Here is an 18,037-nt window from a genome sequence, read left to right on the forward strand (position 1 = left end):
ATGTAGCATATCATGAAAAACGATGTATCAATCTGTATGCGTTAGGGATATTTTGCGTTTTATGGAATGGGGTTCTGAGACGTTGTAACATCCTGGGATCAAATTATTTTACAAATGTTATCTTTGAAACATATACAATATATATAGTCTCTTTTATAAGCTTAGTTACTTAAAAATGGTAGAGGAGTTAGAGTGTGTGTATATATATTGTCTTTGCCTTTGACAAGGATTTTTTTTAGAATGTTATGAAAATACTCAAACAGTTATAAATTCAGTACAGCTGTGTAAACGTGGTTGTGAAAGCAGAAGTACTAGCTAAAGTCTTATAATGGGTTGAACGTGTCTGTTTTAGTAGTAACACAAGTATGTTGCTATTCATAAAAGAAAAAAAATATAAGACCTATTTCTGACAGATAAATAATACTGCTAGGAAGCAAAAGTCCAAATTGTTGTCGTAGTTTGATTTCTTAGAAATGACATTTATTATGATTTCAATGGAAATAGCATACTTCATATAACACTTAGTTTATATAGAAAATTTTCTTGGTGTGAGTTATCTTAATTTGGATCAAGATAGATTTTTTTGAGTTGTTAGAATTGAAATTTGTATTCCTACATCCATCTTCTTTGACCTTTTGGATTCTAATGATTTCTTACTGAATTTCAGCAATATTTTTGGGTTCTTTCCGTTTGCCTTACGAAGAAATAAAAAATATCATTTTAGAGGTTGATGAAGAGAAGCTGAGTGAATCCTTGATTCAGGTATGTGAAAAATGTTTGGTTTTGTTCATAGGGCGTTGTACATACAAATGATTACAAATGATGTTGTATCATACAAATGATATAAAGGTGTAAGAATTAAGAAGTAACAATAGTGTAGAGTTTTCTGGATATCAGCTATAAATATATCACTTAAATTTAGTGTTTTGTTTATTTCACTTCTACTTTTGTATATGCTTACATATGGCAATAAAACTGTCTTTAAAAGACTCTTAAAATTCTTTCTTCTGAAAGTGAAAATTCATAATGTAGGAGATTAAAAAAAAATAATCTGGTTCTAGTTTTTGAGCTTGAGACAAATGTTTACCTAGTTTAGGCTAGTGGATAATAGAGTTTCAGGAAAGCTTCTTGTTGAAAAACCTCTGGTTGTCACTAGTGATAGACGAAACTACTTGAATGTTTCAGGATACTGCTACAGTGCAATGCAAGACCAACCAAAGAAACAGAATCTATAAATCAGACCTGCTTCTGAGTGTCTTTGATCTTATTTTAAGGCCAAAATCTGTCAGCCAGAGAGATGAAAATATGGAGTACAGCTTCTTTACATGTCTCTGGTTGCTGTCCTCACAGTAGGAGGAGAGCAATCTATGTGGAGTAAGAGCACAAGAGAGAAAAAGGCAAACCTGAAATGGTATACAGATGCAGCACACTGATGATACTGATGTTGAATTACGTCCTCTTAATATCCTATGCAGATTATTGGTGTCATCATTACCAGCTGATCCAGTCTTCACTAATTGATGTTTTTGTAGCTAATGTAGTGGGCTGCTGTTTGTCCTTTTGTTCTTCGTTGTCCCCTGTTTGTGACCCTGTCCTAATTCCCACAAGGCTTTGTAAATGAATGTTTTCTTCCTTTCTTGGTCGTGGAAAATGATTATTCCAGGGAGATTGGGCTGAACAGGTCTTAGTACTTCAGTTAGTACTTCATCACTTTGTCAAATTTTAGCATGGATTTTTTTAAGCAATGTTTTTTTTTGTTTGTTTTGTTTTGTTTTGTTTTTTTAAAGATATAACATTTAGCATTACTTGTAACATTTAATGTAAGATTATGTTATCTCCACAACAATCTTAAGTTGTAATCAAAATGATATAGAATTGCATGTTTCATCTTTATCTGTCTAGATGTTTATCTGCCTATAACTTCTAAATACTGTGAAGGCATTCTTCAAATTGAAGACAGTGCTGATGTCTGTATTAATTACTGGTTTCATTTGATTTTTTATATAGTGTCTAAGCTATGTAGATAAAATAAGTTCCCTATAATTTCCTCATGTATTTCTGTGTTGTGTTGTTTTAAACATTATTTTAAGATGCCAGCTCATTTGTTATATCAAGTTTAATATAATGCCTTTTTTATTTTAGAACCTAGTGAAGAATCTTCCTGAACAGAAAGAACTTAATGCCTTAGCTGAACTGAAGGATGAATATAATGATCTTGCTGAGTCAGAACAATTTGGAGTTGTGGTATGTATTAATGCAGTAATTAACTGGAGAGTATTATTTTATCAAATAGATGAAACTCGAAAGTCTTTTGGTTAGTGTTATTGCACATTCTGCGTTAAGTAAATGTTGCTGTATTTATTGATCAGAAACAGTCTAAAAATCTCTGTAAATTCATACTTGTTTTCTTGTGGTAGCGATTATAGCGTGTGATTAAGAACATTAAGACATTTCTTTATCAGACCAAGTCTTTAATCTGATTCTTGTATGGTGTTTTGCATGTAACACTTAAGTATTTATTGTGACTAGAGTGTTCTTCATAACTGTTTTATGAAGTCTTAGAAATTTAATTTCTTAAAGATCCATTTACTGTGGCACTGACAAATTTGATAAATTTATTCTTCTGTATTGAAAACTGAACATCTGAAAGTCATGTGCTTATAATATCTCAACTCAGGTTTTATCTTTTGGTAAGATATATCTGCACATCTTTAAAGGTGGGGGAAAGATTTCTTTGTAGGAAGAGTTACAAAATTGCACTCTGATCAATAGAAAGCTTTTTTAGGAGTTGGACTCGATTTTACTTGTGGGTCCATTCCAATTTGGGATATTCTATGATTCTATATAATATACATGTGTGTATACACCCACATGCATATACATACAGTATGAATGTGTATGTATACATATATTTATGAAACTGCTTTAGAAAAAGCATGGATTTGTAATAGAATTGAAATTTAACATCATATTCTGTTGTTTTTACTGGTGTTCAATAAATGTATCTATTACAAAGGAAGGGATACCAGATAAAATGACTAGAACCTGTCTCTGAATGAAATCATTCAGTTTGCATAAATTGCCAAATACATGCTGGTATGTGATTTTATGGTACCAAGTATTAAGGTAGGACTTAGAAGATTCTTTTGCTGATTCTGGTTTTCCAAAGACTTGATAAAGCCTTAAGCAATTTAGTTTATCGTTTCACTTTAGTTTTGACATTCTGAGAGACTGTATCGCCTTTGTAATGTATTTGAATGTATTCTTAACACCAGAGGAGCTAGGCTTGGTGTTGTTGGAATTTTACAGCGTTATGTAAATTAAAAAGTATTAAAACAGAAATAGCAGTTCTTGAAAGAGTAGAAACAGCTTTATTTATATATACGCGTGTGTGTGCGCACGCATGTGTATATGTACATATAAACAGTCTCTGCGTTGAGTGTAAGTTGGCTTCAGAAATACCTTTTGAGTGATTTGTTTGTATTTAGGGAACATGATTTGAACTAGTGAGATTTTTGTAGAGGATACAAAAAATGAAAGGTATCCATGAGTTTTGAAAATTCCTAAGCAATTGATTTTAATTTTTTATAAATGGTATAAAGTTCCAAAAACATTATTTCAGAACAACAAGGAAACTTGGAAGAATAGGAACATATTCATTCCTAATATTCTACCAGATTTCCTTGTTGTTCTGAAACATGATTTTGGAACACTTTATATTATGTATTATTTTGTATTTATTATAATGTAATATTTATATAAACTCTTTAAAACCCCAGGAGGAAGATGTTGTTCCCTCCTGTCATGTAACAGACATTTCTAGTGAATAAAACGGTGTGATAAGATGACAATAGCGCTTCCAGCCCTATGGCAGAAAGGGCTTTTAATCTCTAGGAGGGAAAGCAGGCAGGCCAGAACAATTGCACTGTCTGCTTCCTGCCTACTTTTGAAATGGCAACAAGCAAAGGGTGACAGGGAGTGACTGATGTACCTGAAAAGCCAAAGTGGCAAATTGTGTAGATGTTGTGCAAGAAAAACACAGGATGGAAGCAAGCATGGCAGAGGCACTGGGACAAATGACTGGTGTCTGCCATTCAGTTAACTAGTTAAGCATAATTTTCTGAAATTTCTCAGTTATTTTAATGACCTTGAATTTTGAAGCATTACTTATAGACGTTTCTTCTTTTTACTGCTGTAAGGTATTTCATATTGCACCTTTGATCTTTGTAACTGAGATTTTTCTCCCAGCTTGATGCCTTCTGCACACTGCAATTTATAAACATCATACCCTACTTGTCTCTTCAGCTTCAGTCTTTCTCCCCATTCAGTTTTTGCTGCATTTCTCTCTAGCTTTTACATAATGGTATTTCTGGAATGCTATACTGTCTATCTACATCCTCCGACCGTTCTGCTCTCTGTTCGGTAATAGTAAATTATTTTCCTGATGAGGAATGATGAGGCCGAACTCAGTTTTGGCTATCTTCGTTTTCAAAAGTGTTTTCATTACATATAGTCAGAAGTTCCTGAGCACCATCATGTCTTTTGCTTTTGCTCTATCACTATGCACTTTCAAGAATTCTCTGTGTCTTCTCTGTTTCTTCCCTTTAGGTAGTTACAAATGGTAGTCAAGGGCAGCTATTCACTAAAGAAACAGGTGTTGTGGGTTGATCTGGGTACACAGTTAAGCAGAGCACAAATGCTCACTTATTTTCTCCTTATATCCCCTCCCTGCAGGGTAGAAAGAAAGCACAGAAGTTGAGATTATTAAAAAAAAAAAAAAAAAAAAAGTTCAATAAATGAAGGACAAGTGGAAGAAGAAAAAACAAAAGTGATGTAATGGCATCTTTATTTCAACTCGTAAACTTACTGTGCAACTCCTGTCTATTCATTGGGGGAAGGCAGATTGAGACACAGAGAATGCTGTGACACTGTGCAAACACTGTTCAGCAGTAATTAGAACATCACTGTTATCAGCATTGTTTTCATCATAAATAATAATAAAAAAAGCACCATACAGTCTGCTGTGAAGAAAACTAACTAATCCTAGCCAAATGCAGTAAAACAGATTAGTCCAACTTGATTGTTGCTGCCAAAATTTGTTTGCTTGTCATAGGCATATATATTTTTTTTAAGAATTGAACTAACTATATTTGTTCATTTATACAAAGATGATCTGCTGTTCATGAAGGTAGAATTATTTCTCTAAATTAACATGTTCAGAAGGTGTTATGAAAGAAATTGCAACTTCATTTGAAATTCTAATGGGGCATAGGACAGGCGGGATGAGGTTTTGCATTTTGTACCTATTTTGGTCATATTTGGTCATATTTGACCAATGGATGTGCAATTTTGGTATTATGCTAATACACTGCTGTTAGAAATAAAACAAACTGATAGTAAACTTAAGGCGTAATTATTACAGGTATCAAAATGTTGATCTATCCCTGTGGAAGCATTTATTTTTAAAGTAAAGAAAACCTGCAAAATAGTCTTCCGTTATTTGCCATATATTTGGCTTCATCTTGATTGAATGAATATGACTTTGATAAATGAAAGAACATAACCGATGCTCTCGTTTACTTTAGCATGTTTATATATGAATTGTCTGCACAGTGAGCGTAAATTAATTTACCAAGTGCAAAGTGACTTGACAGAGTGCAAAAGCTATTTCAGTTTTCTGTTACCAAACATAATACCGAGCGTATGATAATATGTGGAGAATGTTTTTGTTCTCCTATTTGGAAGTTTTTTTTTACTTTGATCCAGAAGACTAGAAGAAGGACTCTTGTGTTGTTTTCATTTAGTGGTAAACCAAAAGCAATTAATGAAGTTGCCAAGATACAAGCCCTGTGTATTAGGTATGTGTAGAAAGCAGGTGCTCTCAAGACACTTCTTACCAAAGCATGAATTAATGCCAATTGGCTTTACTGATATCTGAAAACCACTTGAACTGAGGAGGAGTAACCTTGGGTTTTAGCAGTTGTTGCATAGTTCAAGTTTTTAATTGATCAGTTTTCTAGCAACTAGATCTAGTGCTTGCTTAATGCTTTCTCATTCCTTCTATATATTATTACGATTTTTTTCTTTTCCCAAAAACTACGCCACTAATTGAAAGTGGTTGGGGAGATTGTATTCTCTTTCTTGTTTGCCTTAGAAATAGATGATGTTGGATTTACCTCACTTGTGATTACTACTGGATTGAATCTAAATGATTCTTCAATAAGATTTGACTAAAAAATGAGAAGTCATAAAAATATACTTTTTTTCAGACAGTACTAATATAGTCATTTATTTGTGATTATTTGTTTTGAGGAATGACTGACTACAAAAGTTTACGAAAGATATAAAAGCATGTGATGCAACGTTATCCTTGATTTAGCTTTTTTTTTTTCTGGTTATCAAAATGGTGATGTTTACCTCATGAAAGGGTTGAAGCTTGTTGGCATATTCAAATTTATTTCTTACTAAACCATATGTTAAAATATTGCTTTCAGGATATAAAGAGTTTTACAACTTTTTCCTATGCTATTTTGAATAAAAACATTAATTGGAGGTTGTCCTGCAAAAGTCACTTAATCACTTAACTTGCTTTGACTTCCATTTACTGTAGCTCAGTGAATGTAGATTGTTTTCAAAACAAATGTTTTCAGTATGACTTTTGTGAAACAGAGAACGATTAGAAAAGTAATGTTTCAAGACTGAATGGTGGTGGCTTATGGAGGCTTCAATGGATATTTCTAATAATGGGGATTAAAAAGCAAGTTATGCTGAAACACTTTTTTACTGAATCATTCATTTTCCTCATGGAAAAATCTCGGTTCCTCAAAGGAGCTGTGGTAAAAGTCTGAGCAAAATACATAAGCAAATAAAAAAATCTTTGTTTTGATGGCCAAGATCTGTGATTTGTCACATAACAAAGCTTTTCTTTCAGGGGGACAAAGTGCTTCAGGAACACCACTGATAGTGAATACATTGGGGGAGAAATCTTTCTGTATTCTTCTAATTAAAATTAAGAGTTAGATTTGGAAGGTAATCATTCTTGCATTTAAATGAAAATTTTTAAGTGGATTAAAAATTTTCAATACATATTATTTTCTTAAATTTATACATATTTTTATGAATTAAAGTCCATGGCAAAGTAGAAGGAAATATTACTGATTACTTGTGCAAAATACAAAAGAATAATTTCTAGAAAAATAAAATTGGTATTGGGGTTTAAGTTAATGATATTGCTATCAGAGATAATTCTCAGTATCTGTGTCATGTACTGTTGTACAACTTTGTCATCTTATGGCCTTCCCATCAGGTCAGGAATGAATTAGTGCTATACTACCTTTTAAAAAATCCCTGAGACAGAAAATAGTGTCTTGGGGAGAAGCTTTACAAAGTTTGTTTCAAAACACAACAAGTTGAATAGTAGGCAGTGTGTTGCCTACACTTCATGATGTTATGTGATCAGAACTGAAAGAGTGAGTAAACCTAAGTATATCCTTTTTTAGTATCTTCATGTATATTTTTTCAAATCTATAGAAACTTGTCATAAATTTGAGCCAAAAACTCTTAATTCACCTCCTAAATCTGGATTATGCATTGGGGTAGACAAAGATGAGACTTTTTCTTGGATGGTATGAACTTAAAAAGCTTTCAGATCAAATATATATCATACTTTATCTATAATATAACTTCGAGCTTGTTTCGTAACCATCATTCCAAAATGCTGATAGGATACATATTATTTATCACTTGGTATCAGTATAGGTAATAACAGAAAGCTATTTGAGCTTCAGTTTAATTAAAACCTGCAAAAATAATCACCAAATTAGATGTAGCACTAATGTAATTTGCTGATGTTATCAGGAAATATCATAAGTTATAGCTCCCATTAGTACAATGGCAATATTCCGTGAACAGTGGCACTAATGTAATCTGGCTTCATATAAACGTCTGACTAATGAACCCTGACCTCCAGTGTCTCAAACTCACTTAGATATTCCCAAGGCCTTCCACAAGGGCCCCTAAGAATTCGTCATCTTTTTCTCCCCAACTGCTCTCCCAGTGATGAAGAGAACTTGAAAACTGTGCATCAGCTCAGTAAGAGTCTAAAAATGAGAATTCTCTTGTTTAATCAGACTGTAACTGTTTATATTTCTGCTATCTTACAATCTTTCAAGCGTCTGTGGTTTAGACCATTTCTGAAGGAAGAAAAACTTGAGAAGCTTAGCTTCCAAGTCTAACTTCATTGGAGCTTTGACTAAATGGTCATCACATATGCCTTCAGGCTAATATGTTAACTGGTGGAACTGGCTTACATACATTCTGTGATGAGGAACAATTTTAGTAGTGTACATTTATTGCTAGTGAGTTTGGAAATTAATGATTTGGTAACACAAAGCACTCTTATTTTCAGTATGTTGTTTTACTGAATTATTTCAAGCAAAGCATATGGTTTTGGGAAAAAATACCTCTGTGCGGGTACAGATTCTTGGAAAATACAAGATAGGCAATGAAAACATAGAAATTGTAGTCTTCCGACTCTGGCTGCATAATGTTGGTTTTTAATATAAACCTTTGTTCTTTTATGTTCTGATGTAACTTTTCTTGTTTTATAGATGAGTTCAGTGAAAATGTTGCGGTCACGTCTCAATGGGATCCTTTTCAGGCTTATGTTTGAAGAACACGTAAACAATATCAAACCTGACATTATGGCGGTTACAATGGCTTGTGAAGAGCTGAAGAAGAGTGAAAGCTTCAGCAGGCTTTTAGAGTTAGTGTTATTTCTTGGAAACTACATGAACTCTGGTTCCAGAAATGCACAGTCTCTTGGTTTTAACATCAGTTTTCTTTGCAAGGTAAGATGAAACTATAAAACTGGTAAGTGCAGATTCATGAAGCTTACAACCACAAGAGAAACTACCATAAGTTAGGGAAAAACACTCAGTCAATGTAGTTTACTGACCACATCTCTATTTTAAATAACAGATGCACAAATACAGAATAAAACTTTCTAGCATGCTATGTTCCTATAGCTGTCCTACTCAGTGCACTGGTGATTAAAGGCAGTCGTTAAACTATAAGTCCGTTCTGAGTCTTTCTGGAACATAAAAGTAGAACAGACTTTCCAACCTCAATTTTTTCAACCATTATCTCTTCAATAGTATGCACATAGACTTTGGGATAAATTGCTCTGGCTACTTGTCTCTTGCTTCTGTATTCCATCCTGCTATCCATAAAGCAAGAAGTAAGTATGTGGAATTAAAGACAGACTTTTTTGTCCTATGTTAAACTTCACTTGTGGTGGCAAAATGAGATACATCGACTTAATTTGTAGCAGTACTTGTTTATTTAAATGATGAAATGTGATTAAGGCATTGATCTGAGCTTGACCATCTCAGTTTGTAAAGTACCTGTCTTTGAAATAAAGAGATGCAACATCTGTAAACAGATTTAAAACATAACAAAACATAAATCTCAGAATTTTGCTGTTTTTTCTTATGTTTGATATAATATGAGGGCCCATGGTTCAAGTCCCCGTCTGAGGCCACATAGAAATCTAATATGTACTTCAAGGAGTTGTAACTATGGGGGAAAACAGCCTGTCAAATACACAGCAAGTCTGATCTGACATATTTCAGTAGAGAAGGACCCTCTGCTAACTATAGTTTAATACAAAGATTTTGCCAACATGACGTAAAATAAAACCATGACCCGGAAAGTAGTTTAATTCATTAATGGCTTTTTTAAAGAGTAGCCAATTTGAAGTTTATTTTATAAATCCAGTGGTGCTTTTTCTTGTCACTAACATATGAATCTAAAGGGAAATTAGTGAGTTAAGTGGAAATCTACTTTTTTAATTTAGAGGGAGATAAAATGATGACTATGCATAAATGGTATTCTAGCATAGCACAGATTTGAGAAGGTATTCTTGCATTCCAGGTGACTTATGAATTGCTGTCAATGCAAATCCCAAAGGTGTTGACACAGCTAATGTAGATTGACTAATCCTGCAAATTGTTTTCTACTTGAACTGAGTAATTGCTGAAGCATAACTCTCTGTGCTTACAGCTGAATTCCATTTAAAATAACTGAGATAAAAATTTATGACTACTTGCCTTGCCCTCAAAAAAAACAACCCACCTTTTTTCAATACATGTTTCTGAAGGAAGTACTCTTTTACCTGTGAGAGAAAATATTTAAGCATTCTCTGTAACAAAATGCTTACTGTGCTGCTGCATTTAGATGTTAATTATGTTTTGTTGTAAGGTGATGTCTAAAAATAAAATAATCACAAGGACAGTGATGTCTGTTGGAGTGAAAAAGGAGGTCTCACCAAAACGTAGACATAAAATTGTATCATTAATACCTCTGTGTAGTAATTATGCTTGTGAATTACCACTAATCAGTTACAAAGTCAGGAAAAGTAATTTAAGTTAGTGGATAAGTTTCTCCAGACAGAGCGACATAGTTATTATTTGCTTCTGTTGTTTATTAATTAAGTTAAAATATGCTTGCTGCTTCCATTTAGTCCTCTGATTTTCATGGCTTTTATGCATTTACCATTCGGATTTGAATTAGATCATTATAATAATGTGCTTTTGCTATAGATGTTTTTTCCTCAAAATTTATCCCTGTAGCGTCTTACTTAAAGAACCACCCTTCTGGACCATTGGTATTTATTTTGTGTATATATATATATATATATATAAGGTGTTTACACACTTAGTATTCTTGATTATTTTTTTTAATTTCATTACTTCTATAGACAAAACTGATATTTGGATAATGACTTTTTTTTTTTGTACATTATTTTTGATTGGTAATTGCATTTGGTTCCTTTGTTATATAGCTTTCAAATTCTACCCTCCCATTCTCCCCCCAAAGTAGTAAGATGGCATTATTGGCTCTGTATTTTTAACTAAGAGTATAGTCTCACAGACCTTCATTAACTGCCTTGAAGAATATAAAATATTAAACTATATCAGGTGGTGGTATCTTCTGTTAACACCAGATTTAATATATTTGTAGCCACTTATCAGCTTTATTACGTGATTAAAACAGTCTTGAAATCAAAGACTTGAAAAATGGTTGGCCTTCAGTTGTGTAAATCAGTGCTTCTGTATGCATAAGGATGGTAGGGTGAGTGTAATGTCCTATTCAGAGAAATCTTACTGTGAATAGAAAAAATAGAAATACCTGTCTTCTGTTTTTTCGCTGAAGGCACTAAGAGAAAAAAGTGAAATTTTACAGCAAAAACAAGATAGTAGTCTGTTTGCCAGTGTCTTGTGGCTTAAACGTGTTTGCTCTGTGGTGTACCTATATGCTACTAAATTTTGAAGGCTGTGTAAACACTGAAAGACATTTATTTATTTATTTTATTTTATTGGTGGCAATTTGAGAAGGCAGCGTTACTGCATAAAAAGGTCTGCCTTGAATAATTTTCAAGTGTATTTGTTTCTTCTCCCAGGCAATATATTTGAGTTGTAAGCTTTTATAGAGGAATTTGAGAGCCATTAGTTTGCATTTTGATAGAATATATGTAAAGCATAATAATGACTAACTTCCTTTACTGTTTTGTGAGCTCTGTTTTTGTGTGTGGAACCCTCATAAGTCATAGTATGTTATTATTTAGAAATTGCATTTCCATAATGTCAGGTACATTGTTAGACTAGGCGTCAGGTATAAAATGTCAAAAAAATTTCATCCTAATTTTTTGTTTTGCTTGCCATGGAAGTGTTTTTTTTTTGTTGTTGTTATTTAAGTGACTTTAGAAACAGAAACGTTTCTTACCTTTTCTCATACTGTCTTTTGTTGAGTCACACTGTGGCATGAATATAAACTACAATTTGCGAAGTACAGAAAATGCTGTAGAGCATGCTTAGCATGCTTTAAGAACTTGTTTGCTGTTCTGCCTGTCAATTGGCATATTTAATCAGTTAGGAAAAAAATCAGACAACACAATTTCTTTCTACTAACCGCAAGATCATCTATTCTCTTAAAACAAAAGACAACATTTTAAATTATTAAGTTGCTGCCGGTTTTGGGAAGAGCTTTAACCTGAGACTACACTTGTACGAAGTGCGTTCATTCTCTGTCCCAGTATTTAAAATCTCTGTCAGCTACTTTTCAAATATACTGTGAAGGTGTTATTTTCATACTATATAAATAAGTAGCATATAATTTTTTACTGTATAAAATAAAGAAAGCTTTCATAGTATGGCTTTTTTGCTATTAAGTTTGCAACTTCTTGGAGCTTACTGTGTTTTTTTTATTAATCAAAGGATTGTAATAAATAATGTTGTTAATTTGAAGTGATGCTTTGGCTAGTCTTCTGTTGTCAGGGCCAACTATACAAAGGAAAAGTCTGTATTAGGTGCATTTTGCTTCTTTCAGTGGCTCATGAATGATGGCAAAACTTAGTGTTACGAACTGTTCATGAAGTTCAAAAACATACAGTGGGACACAAGAGGAAAAGTAAAAAGGGGAAGTATGAATGTCTTTTTTTGAATTACTAGCACGATTAAGCTTCTATTTTGTGTAGAACAATTATGTTTTGATGTCTGTCTATATCACAGGTGATAACAATTTTAGAGATGAGGATGTCTGTCTACTTTTGAAGATTACATATCTAGTGACCGTTTCTATAGGAGTTTTATAAACAAATAAGAATGTTTAGCTTAATGTTTTCAAATGCTTATTTTTCACTGGTAATTTTTGGACTGATGGTGTTTTTTTAAGCTCACTGTAGTCTACTTCATTGGATAAAGCATAATCTAAGTTTAATAACAGTATTATCCTCTGGATATTCTTGTTCTAGAAGGACTTCAACTGTTATGTGAACATGATTTATTCTAAATCAAGCGGAATGTGGCTTGTATGTTAGTTTTTAGCTATTCTTTATATTTGATGTTTTGACTAGGGGTTAAGTCTCAGAAGAAATAACCAGAAAATATAGTTGGTTTAGGGGAATCAAACAGTGGATATTAATCAAGAATTTCTGAAGTCTTAATACTTGTAAGATGGTAAGATTTTTTTCATTAGACCAGTAATTTAAACTGTCTTTAGGCTTTCTGCCTATGCATGGAACCACAATAAGAGAGCTTTTATGTATTTATTTATTTATTTTGGTAGAACCAGAATTTCTGACTGTCAGTAAGTTAGAAGTGTCTGTATACACATTTATTTAAGTAAAATGCGTTTAGAAATCAGTTTGGTTTTATAAAGTATCCTAACCTGATAAATTCACTTTTCAATAGAACTTGATATCCATATTGATTTTATTGTTTTTCTTGAACAATCTTAAAATTAATTGTCTGTAGTAGAGCTGAAATCAAAAACAAGGCAGGTATTGATCTGAGACAAGTCTTTTGTGAAATACATGTTCTTAAAATATAGCTGGTCATCTGATATACAGAAATCTTATTGTGTAATAGCTTTTAATAAAGTTCAATAAAAGAAAACACTGATTCAAACTTACTTGGTTATAGTTAGAAAGCTAATGCTTTTGTGGTAATTGCAAATCCTTAAAAGCAAATTCTGTTTCTGAATGTTACACTGCAGAGTATATTCGAAAAAGCAGTGATTTGTAAACAGCATTTGGAAGAGTACAGAAAACTTAATTTTGTTTAAGTTTTGTTCAGTTTTAAGTTTTTTGTTAAGTTTAATTTTGTTTTTGTAGAGGCCAAGCAGTTACTCCTGGTGTATGTACTAGAGTATTCTTGATTGCCTAAGTGTCAAGTGCTCTGTGAAAACATGAATATGGCAGAAGTAGCAAAGTTATGCAGGGAAGATGCTGTAATAATTAACTGAAGTTGAATATTTTTGAGTTGTTGCTTTTGATTATTGTGTGTAAATGATCAAACTGTAATTATTTGCAAAAAGATGATAGTTACCATCTTTTCAAGGATGAGAAAATCCTTGTAGTTTTAGGCTAGATAGAAATGTAATTGAAAGAGATAAAATTAGCTTTAAGCATATGTAGAGTACAGCTTCTGTTTTGTGTTTGAGTTAATGGAAAGGCTAACAGCAAGCATTGTTGCTTTAAATAAAGCTTTTCTATTATTCCATCTGGAACAATTTGTTATTTTATATAATAAGTAATATTTCTGTGTTGTTCATAGTGAGAATAGTACAAGATGAGCTGTTCATACAGGTTGAGTATCACTGACTAGTGTTTATTTATTGACTATTGGTCCTTTCTCTTTTAACTTTCTCTTTTAAGGTTGGGATAGAGAGAGAGAGATTTCTTGGCATGAGATGCATGATTTTATGTAATCTCATTTAAATCAATAGAAAGCTCTTCCAGGAGCAGGATGTGGATGATCCTTGTGGGTGTCTCCCAACTCAGGATATTCTATGATTTATAATAATCAAATGTTGCTCTGGTGGTGATTCTATGAATATACTAAGTTGCGTTACATTCACTGTCGCTTTTATCTCCGGCACCTGAAAACTTAATACAAAGATACCCGTTAAGCAAGAAAAACAAATTAATACCTGAAACTGGTTATGGTATGATTTAGCATTTTAAATCGTTTATCAAAATATTGCAAGAAACAGGACTATTTTATTATATTGATGTTATTTTTGAACTGCAGACCTAGATACTCTATATTTAATTGATTTGAATGGCTATGCTTGCAAGTATTGTGTTCCGTGTATATTTATCTTTGATTTAAATTCCAAACAAGGAATGCAATAGTACCAAATTAATGCTTTGACATTCAGCAGGAAGCTGCTCCATAAAACCTCCTATATTGATCTACTGACTTCTTTAATCAAATGTGTTATTTCCACGTTTTCTCTCAGATTAAGGCCGTGGAATCAAAATCTATATTTGAAGATTTTAACATTCTTGTTAGTATCTCATATAAAAATGAATGGATTGGAAAACCTTAAATCAGTGACATGCATTACTAATGTTTTACAAATGCCATATATGTGGGCGTTGCTCTATAAAAGCTCTTCTGTTCCAATGCATTAATACTACTAGAGAAGTAGTAGATAAATTAGGTTATTTTGCTTTAAAAAAAAAAAAAATCAAATGATGATTTTTTTTTAATATTAATGAGGTTTTTTTGTTTATTAAGTCTCAGGGAACTGTTGTAACTTCCCTGGGAATGCTTTGGAAATGAAACAGTAAAAACGAAAGGGGCATAATGCAGAAGCATTTGAAAAGCAAGGTTTTTTAGGAGTCACGAACTTGTGTTCCAGTACATATGGTTATTAGGCAGGATGCAAAATATTTTCATATTTTTTTTTTAATTATTTAATATAGCTAGATTGATAGCAATGAAGTTCTCTTGACAAATTATGAAGATACAACCCTAAAATCCACCGTTTCCTTTAAAAATGGGAGATCTGTGTTTTTCATAAAGTCAAAAATGTGAAGTTCTACCAGAGAGTCAAAAGAGAAAGGACACATTAAGTTTTCACAGAGTGTACTCGTATTCAGGGTAAACAGACAATTTCAAAGCATATTCAAACTTCTGTTAGCGTTCTAGGTTCTATTTTGTTTGTAATTTATTTTTAAAGTCTGCCAAACTACACTTGAGAAGTGCGTATTTTCTTCTCTCATTATTAGTAGGTTTAGAATTTTATTTTAAAATATTGATACAATTACTCAATATTAGGTCAAATATAAGTCAAATATGAATTAATTTACTTAAAATGTGTTCCTTGATTGGTCTAAAGTAGAGAATTTGAAAAGGTTGCTCAGGATCTGTATGACTGTTTATGAAATGTTTTAAACAGTTTAGCAGATGTTAATATTAGTTTGGATATTAATGGTGGTGACAAAACATGTTTATTTTGTAATCTGTAGGTAAAGTAATTTGGTTGTTTTCAGGGAACAAATGTTTTATCCACTATGATATCATAAAGATCAAAGACTGTAAATCCCACAGTTGCTGTTCATGGACAAATTGGAATGCAATTTCTTCCTACTATGCAGATGTTGGGCCGCTAACATGCTTTTTTTTCAAGTTGGAAAAACCTTTATATATACGTAGCATATTAAAACCTTATAACTACATACTGTTACTGAGCACTGTTTAATCTTATATCACTGATTTTTTATGAATTAAATTGCATTCTTAATTGCCTAAATACCTTATATTTTTAAAAGCCTGTTTTTGGACTGCACTTATTTATTCTTAAAGGGTAATCCATAAAGCTGAAAGGCCTGTATTAAATTGAACATCAATGGCAAGCCTGTCATGAGGATTATAGAATTAGAACTAGTGATTTACAGAATGAGAAAACAAATAGGAGATTTTATACACATTTATATATACTTCTTAAATAAATCCTTGATTTCATTTGTTCTGTATGCTGTAGCTTTTTTTTTTTGTGTGTGTGCAAGAACTATGGTTAATAAAATTCAGTTTAAAGGTCTTCACAGATATACTTGTAACACCACTTCTCTATGAAAAGTGAGGTACATTCATCTCAAACTCTTGCATCCACCTACTGTATCTGTGAACTTTGTAAATAAGGGGTAATCTCTACTTCCACTAAATCTTCGGTCAACTCATGCATTCATTCTTTACATCTGCATGAAAATGGATAAACTGAATTTGGACTTAAATTCTTTTTGTCATTCCCTTAAGTTTGTGATGTTTCTTTTCATTTACATGCACATGCCACAAGTATATATATTTACTTCGAGTTTTATCACTAGACCTGTATTTTAACAATGATTTCAGGACAATCTTTAAAATAATAAATTGATTCTAGCAGTTAATGCCTTTATATTAATGGAGAGCAGAGGGTCATATTGCCTTCAGAACACTAGTTTATTTCAGACCACTAGAAATTGCCTGTCCAATTGAGAGTAAAGTGAAAATATGAAATTGCCTTCAGTGTGTATAATTCTCATGCACCTTAACCTGAATAAAACTGGACTAATTGAATTTCTTTTACTGGTAGTTAGGATAACTTTTGCTTTACTATTGTCGTTTGGTGTCCCAGTGTGGTGCATTTATTTCATTTCTCTGAATAGAATTTGTCTGAAAATCCAAGCAAGCTGGAAGATTAAGATCAAGCATTATTCTTTAGTTTTTGCTTCAATAAAAACTGAGAATTTACTATATTAATTCTGTTTAACTTGCCTGGTGAAAGAGCAATTTTAGCACTATGTCCAGCTATGCAGCGTTTCAGAGGCATAGCTTTCGAAATGGCAGTGTTGGCATCCAGAGAATGAACTAAACTATTAACCTCTTCCACATCTTTTTATAATATATATATATATATATATATATATGACAGGATTCTGAACTGCTTTTGCTAAAATCTGAAAACATAATTGTACTGTCTTCAGGTTTAAGAAATAAAAACAAAAAACACAGTATGGGGTTAAATTCCCTCTGCAGTCTTGTAGAAAGTAGAATTGCAGAAGTTTCTTTTTAATTTCTTTTTGCTTCGTTTGCAGGCAGCCTATTTAGTTAATGTTTTGCTAATGAGTTTAAATAAAATTAATTTGGCAGATGTGAAAAAACGTTTTTAAAAAGTGTTTTTTTTTTTTTTTTTTCTTCTATTCACTTTTTAGATTAGAGATACTAAATCAACAGATCAGAAAACAACCTTACTGCATTTTCTGGCAGAAATCTGTGAGGAGAATTACCGGGACATCTTAAAATTCCCAGATGAACTGCAGCATGTTGAGAGTGCAAGTAAAGGTAAGCAAGAAGATGAAACACCTAGAGGTAATAGCTCTTTGGAGATATTTCATGTCAAAACATTTCTCTTTAGATTGCAGGCTTATGTAACATGTAAGCATTAATAATCCACGTGGATTTTTTTCTTTTCTGATGTTTCTTGATTTAAGAAAAAGTGAGGGGGAGAAATAGTAATAAAGTAACTTTTATTCTGAAGTAGGTTGTGGAAATAATACAACACAGTGAAGTGCTTACAAAATGATACGTAAAAAAATTGTATAAGCAGCGTTGATTACTGTTAGGCCTTTCAAGACTTACTGTTTGAGAGTAAGCACACATGTGCGTATACGCATAATATGTTTCTCATTTTAATACCTGATTTTTTT

At 32.4% G+C, this 18,037-nt stretch overlaps 1 protein-coding gene across 5 annotated transcripts in view; it reads left to right on the plus strand.

Moving 5' to 3' along the window:
• DIAPH2 (diaphanous related formin 2) overlaps window positions 1-18,037 on the plus strand; it is a 222,071-nt gene that overhangs the window by 65,848 nt on the left and 138,186 nt on the right. For all 5 annotated transcript variants that reach the window (XM_084534184.1, XM_084534187.1, XM_084534183.1 and 2 more), the window contains 4 exons: window positions 668-762; window positions 2,143-2,244; window positions 8,610-8,849; window positions 17,543-17,672. In XM_084534184.1, coding sequence (XP_084390310.1) covers window positions 668-762; window positions 2,143-2,244; window positions 8,610-8,849; window positions 17,543-17,672 — 567 coding nt within the window. The remainder of the gene's footprint in view (window positions 1-667; window positions 763-2,142; window positions 2,245-8,609; window positions 8,850-17,542; window positions 17,673-18,037) is intronic.

The sequence above is a fragment of the Aythya ferina genome (genome assembly GCF_964211825.1).
Source record: "Aythya ferina genome assembly, chromosome: 13".
Classification (NCBI taxonomy): Eukaryota; Metazoa; Chordata; class Aves; order Anseriformes; family Anatidae; genus Aythya; species Aythya ferina.